Raw genomic sequence first — 15,605 nt, forward strand, 5'->3', positions numbered from 1 at the left:
TTCTGACATAGCTATGGCCCCCACTTGAAGAAGAGCTGGGAACAGTGCAAAAAGACAATGAGCATGGCTCTTCCCCAAGTTCTCCCCTCCCTTCTACGCTTCATCAATATGTCTCTCCCTATACACGAATAGAAATAGAGAGAGGCATATCAAATCAACCTCAATGGGGCAAAGCTTGATTGACAGGTCTCTATACACACACATATAAAGCCCAGAGTAGTGTCAATCAATCATAAAAGGTTAGAGAGAAGCTAGCCCCCTTGACTTTATACTCTGCTCCTGGCTCCTCTTTAATACTAGTATTTCTCCAATTTGCCTCACCGTTTCACAACAGATCATAGTGACAAGGGACGTCCTTGTCCGGCTAGTATGAAGACTATGAAAGGTTCCCTTTAATCTTCACCTATTTTCTTATTCCTTAAGAGAAGTATGATATAATCTATTAAAGCCCTCCACTCTTTCTGGGGATGAGTAATGTATACCGCGTACCTCGGGGAGATCACTGGATCAAATAGTAAATGAATTCTTTGCAGTGATTTATATGTGAAAAAACTACAGAGCAGCTCTCTGATGATGTGATTAGGAGGTTCCTGTCTTCCTATCTCTACTACTTTCTATGCATACACTGACATTGCAAATCAGGTTTGCGATGTTTTCCGCCAGGCATGTCATTCATTCAAGATCTCATTGAACTCATTCGCAGATATCACACATCCACTTTGCGCTACCTCCCCATATGTCGTAGCACTACACTTTATATTCCAGGCTATATTTAACCATAGCATATAATTACAGAATGTCACTGAATAAAAGCAATGGTCTCGTGTAGCCAGATTGATAGACCTAGCCGCGTATTTGAATAACTAGCATGAAATGCCATAACAAGCTATATTAATATAAGAGCCATAACCTGGTGACATGCAGAATGGATGTCTTGGACAGAGTTGCATGCTAGGAATGCATTATCAGGAAATCGCTATTTACAGCTGGCTTCTGCTATAAATTAATGATTCGGGATGCCATGCATAGGCCATAGATTATTCTTAATAAGCCGTTTGTTAAGGGCGTTAAGGCACGGGTTATAAAAACTGCAAAAGTTCTTGGAAGCATGTTAGCTTTGTGGGGAATTAACTACAGTAATATTCTCGATTTCTGTTAATTGGCTCTTACTGAAAGAATAATATATTATGTCACTCTCTTGCCTCAAAACCAATAGAGGATCTGTGATGTAACAGTTTAATTACTTAAATACAAATTCTAAAAACAATTAAAAGTAACAAAGCAGGGGCTAATAAAATTCTCAATTTTAGTAAAAATACCTTTGGGGCTGAATTTGCTTGGAATCATGATTTCCTAAATTCAAGCATGTCTGACAATGAATTACTTAGAAGAAAGGGTATTCAAAATAGCCCTCACACATCTTGTGAGATGTCAAGTCAAGTGTCACTCCATCCACAAGTCTTAGAACACTTAGGGTAGTATTACATGGGCTGACTATAGCCTGATCATTTAAGTAAACGAGCACCACTCGTTTACTGGACCTATAACACGGCCTGATAATTGGGCAGTAAGGGCTGCATGGACATCGTTAGCAATGTTTATGCAGCCCTTGCCCAAACACCTGATACCTTACCTCTCCCCGCTCCTGGTCTTCTCTTCTGTGCTCTGTACTTGCCAGTCCGGGCAGCAGCAGCATCTGAGCGGCCACTCAGCCAATCAAAGGCTGGGACCGAGAGGTAAGGTATCAGTTGTTTAGGCAATCCTCAGCCGTCGGCCACTCATCGCTAGTACACGCAGCGATGCACGGTCAGCGCCCAACGATTTTAGGTCCAAACCTGAACCAAAAATCAGCTGATGATTGTTTAATCGGTTGATCGTTGTCTCTATTACACGGAGTAATAATCAGCCGAATCGGGCTGATTTGGCCGATTATAGCTCTGTATAATAGGCCCTTACTGGGGATTTTAGCTAGTGAGAAGCCTATCAACATGGGTCCAAGGGATACTAATTCTCCTTAGGAAGAGTCCATAAAAAAGACCTGCTCTACTGGGAGTTTTGGGAAGAAAGGGTATGCAAAATAGCTCTCACCCCTCTTGGGCAAAGAGATTTATCTTCAAGTGAAGTCTTTATCCATCTAGGAGTCTTAGAACATTGACTGGGGATTCTATGCCAAGCCAAACAATCTCTCCCAAAAGGAAAGACTTCCTATTGGCAGACAACTGTTTCTGGATTGTTGGCTGGCTAGTGACTGAAATGTTAAAATGTCCTGTGTGTATCTAAATATGCAAAAAAGGAGTCAGTGGAGCCTCGATGGCGCTTCTCAAAACACAGGAATAGCCAGATATCCATAGCCTATTGCCAAGGGGTGACTCTAAATGGGGAGAGCACCAAACCACTCTGATAGGTAGCCCCTTAAGTCCCACTCGGTTGTGAGTATTGGAACATAAATAAGGAAACACCAAGGTGGTCCCTTTTGTGTCAAAGTGTAACTCTGTTGCGAGTATTGTGACATGAAAAGGGTTTACCAAGGCAGGCATCCATCCACAGACAGCTGTTTCGGGGCATTTGCCCCTCGTCGTCCCGTGTTTTGAGACTCGCAACTGAGGCTCCACGGCTTCTTTTTTTTGCATATTTAAATTTTCAGGGGGCATTAATGGAGACTCTTGATTGAGTACTTCATTGGAATTTTTTCACTGATCTCCCTGAGCTCAGTGATTGCTGTGTTTTGTAAGTCTGCGTGTAGCTAAAAGTAGAAAAATAAACTTTGTAATATGAATTTGGATCAATAAAATTCTCATTTCTGTATGTCCTTACTGGGTTTGGCAGTTTCTCTGAACCTGAACGCTCAGCATTTGACTCCCGGCAGCTGGAGAAGTTGGCTGCTGCCCTACGAAGTACTGGCAAACATGGATAAAGCTTATGGCTCTAGACATTAGGAGTCAAATGTCATGCACTCAGGTTCGGAAAAGTTGCCGAAGCTGGACAGTTTTCCAGAATCCACTCAACACTAATTATAAGTAACAGAGAAAGGGTGGCCATATACATGTCGTCCCTCTCTACAATCTCCCCAAACTCAAACACTTGACTCGGTCCAGAATGGAGAAAGAAGGGGAAGTCTGCGGTGGCTTATGGGTCTGAGAACAAAATAATTGGGCAGTGATCATCTCTGATCTTTCCATGACAATATTTGTTAGTGGAAAGAGATGGAAGGCCTCGTGCACATTAAACTGACTTTTTTCTCATAGGTATGGGGGTGTTAATATTAGAAAAAGGTAAAGATGACCACTGGAGAAACAGCTGATCAGTGGAGGTTCTGGGTGTCGAACCCCTGCTGAACGAATACTAATGGCCTATGTGTAAGGTTGGATACAGGAAAAGACAAACAAAAACAAGTGCCAGTTCTACTGCATGACACCAAGGACGCATGTTGTTACCAAGAACCAACTCAGAATATTACTAGAAGCTGCACAGTTCTTTCCGCTAAATTTGACAGAATTTGCAACAAAGCCTACAATGCAGATCTGAACAGAGCCTTATACGTATGCAAATATACTGCCACGTTTGGAAAATAAGCGACAGTATATACAAACCTTTTCTTGTACGAAATCCATAATGTTCTTAAAATCCAAGTCATCATAGTAATGTTTCATTCCACCCAGTATATTCGCATGTGCAAATTTCTGCAACTGTAAAAATTTTAAGAAATGAAATAATATAATATGTATTGGTCCTTCAAGTTATATATATTCATATCATTTCAATAAATATAAAGCATGCCATGCAAAAACATTAAACTGTGTATATAAGCCACATCATCCACACCCCCAACTAGCCGGTAGTTACCCTCTATCCCTGTAACTGGAAGATAAGGGAGGAAGGAGTTATGGCATAGACTACCAATGACATAATATTATAAGATAGGACTATCCCTTTAATGAAAGCCCTGGCCGCTGCATATGCTCAATATATCTCAGGTGGTCAATGTACGGTAACTGAGCCCAAACCACCTGTCAGTCACCCCCGGGCTGGAGACTGTGTCATGTTCCGAAATCATCTGCTTTCATTATTCATTAGTTTACATCTATTTTTATTCTGTCCTTCAGGGAGAGAGCTCGCACTGCTGAGAACGGCAAAACTTTAATTGTACAAGCAGTTCCTGATACCGAGGATGGAGTATTACTGGCGTGTGGAATATGTCCTTTCAATAGAAGAAAGATCTTATAAAGTTTAAGCAAAGTAAAGTTTCCCAATACTGGGACATATTGTATATTGCAATAAGAAAGATGTACTTGACTGCAAGTACTTATACTAGGAATGACCTCTAACTAGGCTTATGATTGGACAACGCAGCACCCATTACCCTATCTACTGCTTTAAAGTGTCACTGTCATATTTTTATTGATTTTTTATTTGCAGAAATCAATCAATTTTAAGAAACTTTGTAATTGGGTTTATTAGGCAAATATGCCATTATCTGCATTCAAAAAGACTTTCCCCAGGTCCCCCCCCTCCTCTCTCTCTCATCCACTGGTCATTATTAGGAAATCTCAACTCTTTTAAATCAGTCGAGCCCTGTGTAACCTATGGAGAGGGAAGGGGGTGTAGGGAGATTAGTCGCCAGCAGAGAACAAAGGATTACACGGCGGGACCTGTGTGAAAGCCGGTAATCCGAGGTCAGAGAGGTCAGTGCTGACTTCAGAGGAGATAGCCCGGTGATGTAGCTGTAAATTAACTTTTTGTTGTCCTATTTTGGTGCCTCGTCTCCCTAAACCCCTCCCCTCTTCATAAGAGAACCATGAAGACAGGGGGAGAGCTTCAAACTGCTGTTTCATAAAAACCCAATTACAAAGTTTCTTTAAATCGCATGTACTATTGATTTCTGCAAAAAAAAAAAAAAAGGAAACGACAGTGCTTTTCCAGAGCAATTCTATCCTTTCTGCTGCCTATCCCTCTATCCAGAGGTTTGTAAGAGAGATGGGTTCTTCATGTACCATGGTGTGTTTCACGGCCTAAGTTCAACATACCCAATCCTTATCTTCAAAATATGCTTCTATGATACCAAAGAGCTGTCACTATTTAACAATAGATTTATCTGCACTACAATTATGTCATTTCCTTTCGGAAAATTCTATCCTGTTAAAAGGGGAAAATAATTGTTTTCAAACTACCTGGTACCAGAAAGTTAAACAGATTTGTAAATGACTTCTATTTATAAATCTCAAGCAGTACTCAAGCTGCTCTATGTCCTGCAGAAAGTGGTGTATTCTTTTCAGTCTAGAAAGCAGGAGAGGTTTTTATGGGGATTTGCTGCTGCTGTGGACAGTTCCTGACATGGACAGAGGTGGCAGCAGAGAGAATGGAATGTGTCAGAATGGAAAGAATACACCACTTCCTGCAGGACATACAGCAGCTGATAAGTACTGGAAGGCCTAAGGTGAGAATCACAGAGGACGGATGCACAGCGGGATGACAATCCTGGTGCGAGTATGTAATCTCATTGAAAAAGACAGCGGATCCAACCTGTGTGAATCTAGCCTACAGTTTTTTATTTATTTATTTATTTATTTATTTATTTAAATAGTTTATAAATCTGTAAAATTGTCTGACAGTAGTTCACTTGAAAAATTTTTTCTCTGGAATACTTCTTTAACATCTTTGAATTTTCTTTCCCTACATGAGTACCCCTTTAACCCCATCTAGTTTTTAACATTTTTCAAAAATGGCAAGAGGATAAAAAAGTCACATAAAAAAAATTGCGCAAAAAATTGTCAACTTTTTTATGTCACAAAGGAGACTTAAAAACACAGTTTATATTGTGTAAGTTAGGAAGTGGAGTTGGGACTTTCCATGGACTAGAATATAGGTAATCCCCTGATAGTTTGATTTATTCTAATATAAAGTAACTACTCATATTCTTACTGCACAGCTAAAGAGTACCTATCATTTTGAGACTTGACATGTCCCAGTGACATGTTAATAGTTGACCATTGGGAGGTCAGTAGATGAGACACCCATCAATCACAAAAACAAAAGATCAGAAGCCCCCTGCTGATCGTTGTGCCCCTTCCTTTCTCCTTGGAAATCTAAGCGCGCTGTGTGCAGCATCCAATTTTTCAAAAATGGCAAGAAGATAGAAAAGTCACATTTGAAAAAAAAAATTGTCAACTTTTTTATGTCACAAAAGAGACAAAGTTGATTAATAACATCCACGCATGATGCACCGAAAGCGTACCTGACCTACAACAACATAATTCTGAAATTTCTGAAAGAGAAAGTTCCCATCACTTTTTTTTTTGCTCAATTTGGCCCAAACAAAAGTAACCAGCAGAGAGCAAATGAGGACTCCGTAGAAACCATCTCAAAACCACAACTAACCAAAAGAATACATTAGCTATGGCGGTCATAACACATTGAGTAATTAATTGAAGGAGCCGTAATTAATGGGACTCCCTTCCGTAGCCATAAATCACGCTAACACATCCAGTAACTCCAATACCTTTTTCTGCAAACCATATATCACCATCTGGGAGAACGAAAACCACAATTTTTTTTTTTTTTACTTTTTCTTTCATTCTTATGGGTAATTAGAGAAACAGAAGTCGAGCAAGTTAACACTTTCAGAGCTGAAAGAGCCAATGCACAGTTTGTATTGTGTAAGTTAGGATGTGGAGTTGGGACTTTTCATTAACTAGAACATACTTTATATTAGGATAAATCAAACAAACTACTCATATCCTTAATCCATAGCTAAAGAGTAGCTATCATTTTGAGACTTGACATGTCATAGTGACATGTTGACCGGTGGGACGCCGGTAGATGAGACACCCATCGATCACTAAAACAAAAAGGTCCAAAGCCCCGTGCTGATGGTTGTGCCCCTTCCTTTCTCCTTGGGAATCCAAGGGTGCTGTGTGCAGCACTGTAGAAAGTTCCATTAACTTTCAGCAAATCTGTATACTGCTCACTTGGGAGCCTAAAGGGCACCATGACACGTCATTAGTTTGTCGAAATGATAGGTACACTTTAAGGCTGGGTTCACACTACGTATATTTCAGTCAGTATTGTGGTCTTCATATTGCAACCAAAACCAGGAGTGGATTAAAAACACAGAAAGGATCTGTTCACACAATGTTGTAATTGAGTGGATGGCCGCCATTTAATGGCAAATATTTGCTGTTATTTTAGAACAACGGCTGTTATATTGAATAATGGCCGTTATTTACTGTTATATGGCGGCCATCCACTCAATTACAACATTGTGTGAACATAGCCTTTCTGTGTTTTTAATCCACTCCTGGTTTTGGTTGCTATATGAGGACCACAATACTGACTGAAATATACGTAGTGTGAACCCAGCCTTGAGGAGTATTCCCATCTCATACATTTATGGCACCTCCAAGGGAGGGGTGATGGATTCCCTCTACAGTGCTGTAGAACACTGTTTGAGAAAACCTTAAGTGCCTGAATGAGTTGATCTTAGATGAGCTCATCATCTACTTTAAAAGGCGTCAATAATACTGACAATAAGATGAGGACCCCCCATCTAATGCATGCCGATTATTTGGCAAGTGTCCCATTTCACACTAGCAGTGGATTCTTGTACGACTATTGACTGAAAGCCAGGTTTAGGTTATGCTCAACCAGTGTCTATTTTTGTCTGTTTGAGGCCAAATAAGGTCCGTTATTTCAGAATGACGGCCATCAACAAACATCATTATGACATAACGGTGGTTATTTGGCCTCAACTGGCCAAAAAAAGATGTTGCGGGGACATAGCCTCTAGAATACCAACATGAACCAACACAAGAGTGTCTGACCCCCCCACCTCCACCTCGCAATTTAGTATGGATGGGAGGTGATTAACGCTCAACAACGAGGACATGCCCTGGACCGGGACGTCACTGGGCCGTTATGTGTTTGGAAAGAAACCTCCTCATCGACAGTTCAGACCAGTGTGTCACTGTGATGCCCAGTGTTCGTGTTTGTCAGACTCTAAAAGCCCTTACTGAGATAGAGGCCTGCTGAGTTGATGACGTCACTGCTCCAAGTAAATAATGTAAAAAACAAGAGATAGGCCACAATTGGCTATATACGCCAATGGCACATATTAATTATATGGCAATACAAGTTTATTAGCACTATGTTAAAATAACTTGGAATACCCCTTTAAGCTTGTGTAACAGTTTTTATTATTTTTATGCTAAACCTTAATGATTTGACTGTGAGTCTATATTTTATGCCTCTCTTCTTCTAGCAAAGTGTGCTCATTAGCCTGGGTGAAATTTTATTCTCTATCAGAAGGTCATGTCAGGAGGTCACGGTGAGATTTTGCACATCTTGCACAGTTATCTTGCAAGGCATAATTTTTTTTTAATAAGCATCATTTGAAGTAAAAGACTCTTGACGAGAGGATTACTGTCCCTTTTGCAATTCCATCTATAGTTTTAGTTGTAATCGTAATAGTTTTTACTATTAAAAGGCTATATATTCTTTTATAATCTGACATAAGAGGCTGTTTAATGGCATATGAACATTATAGAAGGGGGGACCACCTTCCATGAACCTAAAGGCCATATAACACCAAACGATTATTGGTTGTACTTGGCCGATTACCGGCAGATGATCGCTTGGTGTAATAGCTTATGTTAATGCTGCGTTTACACAGAACGATTATCGAATTTGCACGATAACGATCAAATTCGAACGATAATCGTACGTGTAAACGCAGCGAAGGATCAAACGACGAGTGAGAAATCGTTCATTTTGATCTTACAACATGTTCTTAAATCGTCGTTCGCAAAAAATTTGCAGATCGTTCCGTGTAAACAGTCAATCACAGATTTAACCTATGTGTGAGATAGGCTTAAGCGATCGCAAAACGATTTTTCCATCCGATATATCGTTCCGTCTAAACGCGGATCATTCTAATAAAAAAAAAAAATCGATACTTCGAAATCGTTAATCGTATGATCAGGCGAATTATCGCTCCGTGTAAATGCAGCATAAAAGGCCATGATCAGCCGACATCGTCGTGGTCTTTTAACATGTTAAAAAATCATGTCAGCGACAGTCTGCTGCTTGTTGATCCGTGCAATAGGAGGAGAGACAGCAGATCGCTGCTGACTTCAATGGGCAGTCTGGATGATCCAAGGATCGTCCGGGCAGCCCTTCCCGCTGTCTGTGCGTGTAATAGCACAGGCAGCGAGCCTGTAATATGGTGTTAAGCATGGAGCTACTGTATCAGAATCGGGGACTTGTGTCATTCTTGTATTACAAAAGACAGCCAATCCGTTCATCCATAGAGGGGATTACTGCTTGCCAGTTCTTTATAAAGGGTATTCGGATTCAGATTAACTAATGTACATGTAATACAGTTCTGAAACTGGCAGAGGAGTGACCGAAATCTGCTACAGACAATTTCTGATGCTGCCATGGTACCTTAGATGCTGCGCCCCAACCCCCCAGCTGAGCGGGGGATATAGCAGAAGTACGCCAAAAAAGGGGGTGAATCTGCACCTACTCCCTAGCGTACACCAGTGGCGCGGCCTTTGTAAATGTCCCCCTAAGTGTTTCCGTTTGCTATCAGCCATACATCTCCTGTTTACACAGGAAGATGTGCGGCCGATAATACATTTTTAAGCATGTTCTAAAGATGTGATCAGCAGAGGATTGGTCGTTTTTTCACAAAGGTTGATTAATCGGCCGAAGGAACATTTCTAGCAACACACCTGACTGATAATCGGCCTGTGTAAAAGAACCTTTAGAGGTCACAGCGGGCCTTCCCCTGTCCCAAGTAGCCATAGCTGAGCCTCCCTCTTTTCCTTCTATTCTAGTCTGCATAATATTTCGACATTACAGCACATGCCCTGAAGATACAGAATTCTTTACATACTACTTCTCATTCACGTTACATCTTTATACTATGCTTCCAAGAAATGGCCTCATATTGTGCCCATGTCTCACGACCCACCTCTCAGCCTCATAGTATAACATCTACATATCTTTCTGTCACAAGACAAATCTCTTCCTGACGTTCATCTGACGCAAAGCCCTTTCATAGCCAGATACTACGAGACCCAGTGTGAAATGGCTTCTCATGAAGCAGAAGTCCCAGCACACAATGGTCGTGATGATTTGTGTGATTCATACCCTCCATTAACAAAAGAGCAATTCACCCCTCAAGTCTTTTGTAAAAATAGCAAAACGATAAATCTAAGCACGGTTCACACCCTGGTAGCCGCTGACAGGGAATATATGAGAAGCTGGTCCGTGTTCATTTTGCATCATTTTATGCATAGCTCTAAGGTATGTTCTGTATATCCGTATGGCGTAAAGATTAAAGGTTACATGTTATGCTGCCAGTAAGTATATCATGCATCAATAACATCTGATATGTCTGGAGCAAAACAATCACTTCGACTTTTATCTCTGTCTGGTTATTGCCAAACAACCTGAAAGTATGGATGATTCTAGGACTGAAACTTCTCAGATATCCCCTTTAATATAGTAATCTATATTCAATCTCTGGCTCTTAAAAATTGCCTCCTTTAACGGGAACTGGTCACCACTTTCATGCTGCCCAAATAATTGTTGTGGTCAACGATGGCTTACGCCTCGTAGACCTTGATTTATAGATCTCTCCCTATTTGTGAGGCCTCATGACAAAGGCCAACATGTCAGGGTTGAAGCGTTGCCACTTCACATTACTACAATAAAGAAGACTGGATAATTTAATTGGACAATCCTACTCTTTGTTGACTGAACTGCTGAATTGGGTCTATTTGGGTTTTATTCTGGGTATTCAGTGGCTTAAGGTCCCCATAAATCTTATACCTCTTCTGGATGTCACACAGCTATATGAAAAGTTTTCATCAGTCTAGGTCTCGGTGAATGAGCTCTAGATATGGCCATGAAAAGCATGTGGCAGACTCCCTGGTTTGACTGGAGCCCGTCTCCTGCAAAAGGTCAAGCAGTGACTCAATCTCGAGACTTTGACTGATCCAAACTTCTAATAAGTGAAAAGTTTCTTCTAGGTGACAATCGCGCTTTAAAGGATTTGTCATTAAGTCTGAAATTCATCTCCTATCACATAAGAGGTTTTGGCTTCTGCATACAATTTTCATCTCATTTATATATAATTGTAGGTTTTTCTAGTATTAAACTAACATACCTCAGTTTCACACACCAGTTCTATGACAATCAGGAGAACCTCAATAAGGAAGATGACAAGTAGAACCCAGAAGAACTGAAGAGAGAAAGAAAAAGACATTGATCAGATGGATAATCAAGACTGGTTTTGTATATCAGTAAGTTTTAAATTATATATAACATGTATGGAATCTGCTTAAAAGGGAGTTTTTAACCTCTTATTTTTCATAAGGCTTAATGAGATTGTCCAAGAAAAAAAATAACTTTTCTCCTATCCACAGGACAGGGAAAAAGTGGAAGGTTGCAGTGGGTCGGACCCTATACCCCCTGCCAATCTCTGTATATGACCCTGCTGTCTCTGTTATGAATAGAGCCGTGGGTATGGCATGTGACCTGCTCTATTCATTCCTTTTGAGCCGAGGGAAAGAGCAGAGTACAGCGCTCTTCTGACGTTCTTTGCTCCATATGAAAGGACCTGTGAGTCTCGTGCCGTACCAGTGGCTCTATTATTAACGGAGATCGGCAGGGGGTAGAGAGGTCGGACCTCCTGCGGTCACCTACTTTTCCCCTATCCTGTGGATAGGGGATAGGGGAAAAGTGATTTTTTCCTGGACAACCTCTTTAAGTCCTTGGGAGGGTCACTGGTGCCTTATCTGCCTCACCAGATGAACAGAACTCTACTAATACCCAAACAGAGAGAGAGAGAGAGAGAGAGAGAGAGAGAGAGAAAGAGAAAGAGACATGAATTAAGGCTGGTGGAGCAGGCAGACGCTAAAAAGGACCATCCCAATGACTTTGGTTTAGTGAGCATCAAAGTAACTAGTGTTGAGCAGAGCTGAGGAAACTGTCCGTGTTCGGCAATGTCTCCAATCCCCCCCCCCCCCAAAGTTTGCCAAACACGGACATTTTCAAGTTATTCACATGTGCCGCAGATTCTGACTGTCTATAGCATTGTATGGGGAGTCTGGTCTCAAATTACAATGGTCCAGAAAAGACCATCGTATGTTGAAAATATTGTAACTTGAGGCCATTGTAAGTTGAGGGACCACTTGTCTAGAAAATTTACTTGTAAGGCTCCATAAAGAAGGCTCAAGTAAAAAGGTAAAAAAGGAAATTAGGTGTCTGCAATTGATTTAATCCAGAGTCTCCTTGCTGAAAATTAAATAGCATAAAAATGTAAATTAAAAAAAGACGACCATATCTACGTCAATACTTCCATGCATTACATTTGGTTAAATGGAGTCTTACTGTGTCATTCCCTATTAATATTTGATTCATTGTCAAGCTGGTGACCCGTGCCCTCCATTTTATCTATGCCATTTTCAATGCAGAGAGTACAAGTCTCCAACTTAATAAAATGGCAAGCGTCACAATTAAAATCCAATCAATGAAAGCGTACTGGAAGGAAAAGAGGGAAGCGGGAGACGTCCTGACTTGTCATGTTGTCACTGACAGCTCATGTGCCTGGATATTAACCGATCACATAATAGAGACATGTTTGTGCACAAATCCCCTGCGACTGGCACGGTACCATCACCCGCATTCTATTCCGATATTGGCATTAACCTCTGTGCTTCTAGAAAATGACAAGAAATGGAATGCTCATGTCTCCTGTCCCTGCCGCACTGATGATGAATTAGGCCATTAGATCTGAATGAGGCTGAAGCTATTTTCCACGGAGAGCGGATTTCCTTAACCCTTTGTTGTGATGACCGACTGATTAATTATGGAATTTAGAGCTTTTTCAGAAATTGATTCTCGCTAACGCTCAATCATTTCAATTATTCTTTCTTCTTTCTCACCCATGTAGCCAATATGATAATTTACTTATCGCCACCATTGTAATATTATATATTATATATATATATACACACACACACACACCCCCGAAATGGCAGTCTGTGGATGGATGCCTAGCTTTGGTAACCCTTGTCTTATGTTGTTATACTCGCAACAGAGTTCGACTTTGACTTACAGGGGCCACCCTAGTGTTTCCCTATTGCAGTCCCAATGCTCACAACAGAGTGAGGACCTGAGGGACTACGTATCAGGGTGGTTTGGTGCTCTCCCCACTAGGAGGCACCCCTTGGCAACAGGCTTCCTTCTCTGGAGAGAGGGATATCTGGCTATTCCTGTGTTTTGAGACTAGTAACTGAGGCTCCACGGACCCCTTTTTTGCATATTCAAATTTTGTATGGGGCAATCAGTGGAGACTCTCAAACAAGTACTCCATTGGTTTTTTTCACTGTTTTCCTTGAGTTCACTGATTGGTGTGTTTTATATATATATATATATATATATATATATATATATATATATTTTTTTTTTTTTTTTTTTTTTTCTTCTTCTATTAAAACGTTGATTAAAAGGGTGCTACAGAGTCCCACACAGATTCCTGAAATAATGTGTTAACTATATTCTATGGGTGGCCACCAACACTGTGATAGTAGGTATATGTATTGAGCAGGTGGCTGGCGCGGCAAGTCAGTCGGTGCAAGGTGCCATGAGGTGCCAGAAGTGCCCTGGGAGTGGTGACCCCAGGGTGCCGTAACTCACTGGAGATGGGATCCCACTGAGTGAAAGCACTTAGCACTGTACTTCACTATCACCCCTTGAGCACACTCACCTTTAGCTTTCCGGTCTCCGGCTGTTGAGAGCTATGGGTAGTTTTTATAGATCCGTCCGGATGTCCGGGCTGTATCACACAGCACACATCTTTATTTATTTAATTTAATTTTTGTCACTGTGTGTTCATTTTTCACGTCTGTTTTGTCACAAGGATTTTCTAGGTTGCGGTCGCCCTTTTGGGTGTCCCCATAGAGGTCTAAGGGAGGTATGTGTGGCCATCAGGTTCCTTGCCTCCCTGCAACCCTGGGTCTCCTTCGGGAGATAGCCAAACCGTTGGTATGGCTGCTTAACGGCGAACGCCTTAGCTAATGCTCGGGTGGTTGCTGTGAGCGGCATTGGTCCTCTCTCTGCTTTGGCAGTGAGAGGATATTTGTCCTGAACCTTTGCAGGTGCCTTCTGGCCCGGAAGGGGAGGGAATGTGGTTGGTTGGGGCCCATCTCTTCGAGTGGGCTTGCGATAGACCGCATCCTTGTTGCATTTTTTTGTGTGGCACGTCTGCACCTTTTTGTGCATTTGGGTGAGAGCACGCTCCTCGGACTCTCAATAAAAAAATGTATTTTATTTACCTTTAGTCCTTCTTCACAATCAAATTGTTTTCTAGAAAAATATTAAAATGTGTCGCTACATTCCCAGTCATAACTTTCTAAATTTCCACTAATGTAGCGATATGAAGAACTGCTTTAATGGGAAGGGTTGTAGTATTTATTTTGGTACCATTCTGACGTACATATAATTAAAAGCCTAACTTTTTTTTTTTTTTTTAAATAAGGGAAAAAAAAGTTTAAAAAATCATATCCGTCCAATTGCAATTGCTTAGTTGTCCAATTAAGTGATATGTTGTATGCAATGGGTTAGAGATGGCCATCTGGCCACCATACAATGTGGTTACACCATCTTGTGCCCCAAACCTCAAGATATTATGAGCCAAGAAAAAAGTTAAAGAGGTATAGTTATTTTTGTAATTTACTTTGATTAAAAAATCTCAAGTCTTCCAGTACTTATAAGCTGCTATTTGCCCTACAGAAAGAGGCATTTTCTTTCCAGTCTGACACAGTGCTCTCTGCTGCCACCTCTGTCTGTGACAGGAACTGTCCATGTCAGGAAAGGTTTTCTATGTGGATTTTTTCCTGCTCTGGACAGTTCCTGACATGGACAGAGGTGGCAGCAGAGAGCACTGTGTCAGTCTGGAAAGAATACACCACTTCCTTCAGGACATATAGCAGCTGGTAAGTACTGGACTTTTTAAGTAGAAGTAATTTACAAATCTATATAACTTTCTGAAATCAGTTGATTTGAAAGAGATTTTTTTTCACCCGGAAAAAAAAATCTGTTTGTGTGTATTGATCTGTCTATCCATCTATGTATCCTTATGCAAAGCATACTTTGGACATTACATGTACAAATTAAAGTACCAATCAGTATATTCTGTAAACTTAACTCATTCCCTACACAATACATATACAGATGCTTATAATGTGTTGGGTGGGAAGTATGGAGTGGTTTCGGGATGTGTGCCTTCTCCATAAACAGGGTGCAACTGCTATTTGCAGCCGACACCTGCTGGTAATGTCTAGCTTTAGAGCCATCTAAATGTTATATAATGCCACGATCATAGCAACTGCAGTACCTATACAGTTATGATCTGCTTCATTGGTGGTTCAGGAGTCTGACATGATGCAAATGCAGGGTAATGACTGGTTTTCATGGCAGCTTTTAAACTTTTCTAGACTTCTGTGGCTGCTCTGTGGCTGCTCTGTGGCTGTCGTGAATCTCCTTGTACAGTCTGCCATGGGCAAGCTGTAATGGTAGAATGCTGAATAAAAAGATCA

At 41.0% G+C, this 15,605-nt stretch overlaps 1 protein-coding gene across 3 annotated transcripts in view; it reads right to left on the minus strand.

Moving 5' to 3' along the window:
* The window catches only part of LOC138765681 (tetraspanin-15-like), a 113,209-nt gene that overhangs the window by 41,221 nt on the left and 56,383 nt on the right, over positions 1–15,605 (minus strand). For 2 of the 3 annotated variants that reach the window (XM_069942676.1, XM_069942656.1), the window contains exons 3-4: positions 11,171–11,245; positions 3,591–3,686 (exon numbers count right to left, since the gene is read on the minus strand). In XM_069942676.1, the coding sequence (XP_069798777.1) occupies positions 3,591–3,686; positions 11,171–11,245 (171 nt within the window). The remainder of the gene's footprint in view (positions 1–3,590; positions 3,687–11,170; positions 11,246–15,605) is intronic. The other variant, XM_069942666.1, reaches the window with a different exon arrangement.

This window comes from Dendropsophus ebraccatus, chromosome 1 (genome assembly GCF_027789765.1).
Source record: "Dendropsophus ebraccatus isolate aDenEbr1 chromosome 1, aDenEbr1.pat, whole genome shotgun sequence".
Lineage (NCBI taxonomy): Eukaryota > Metazoa > Chordata > Amphibia > Anura > Hylidae > Dendropsophus > Dendropsophus ebraccatus.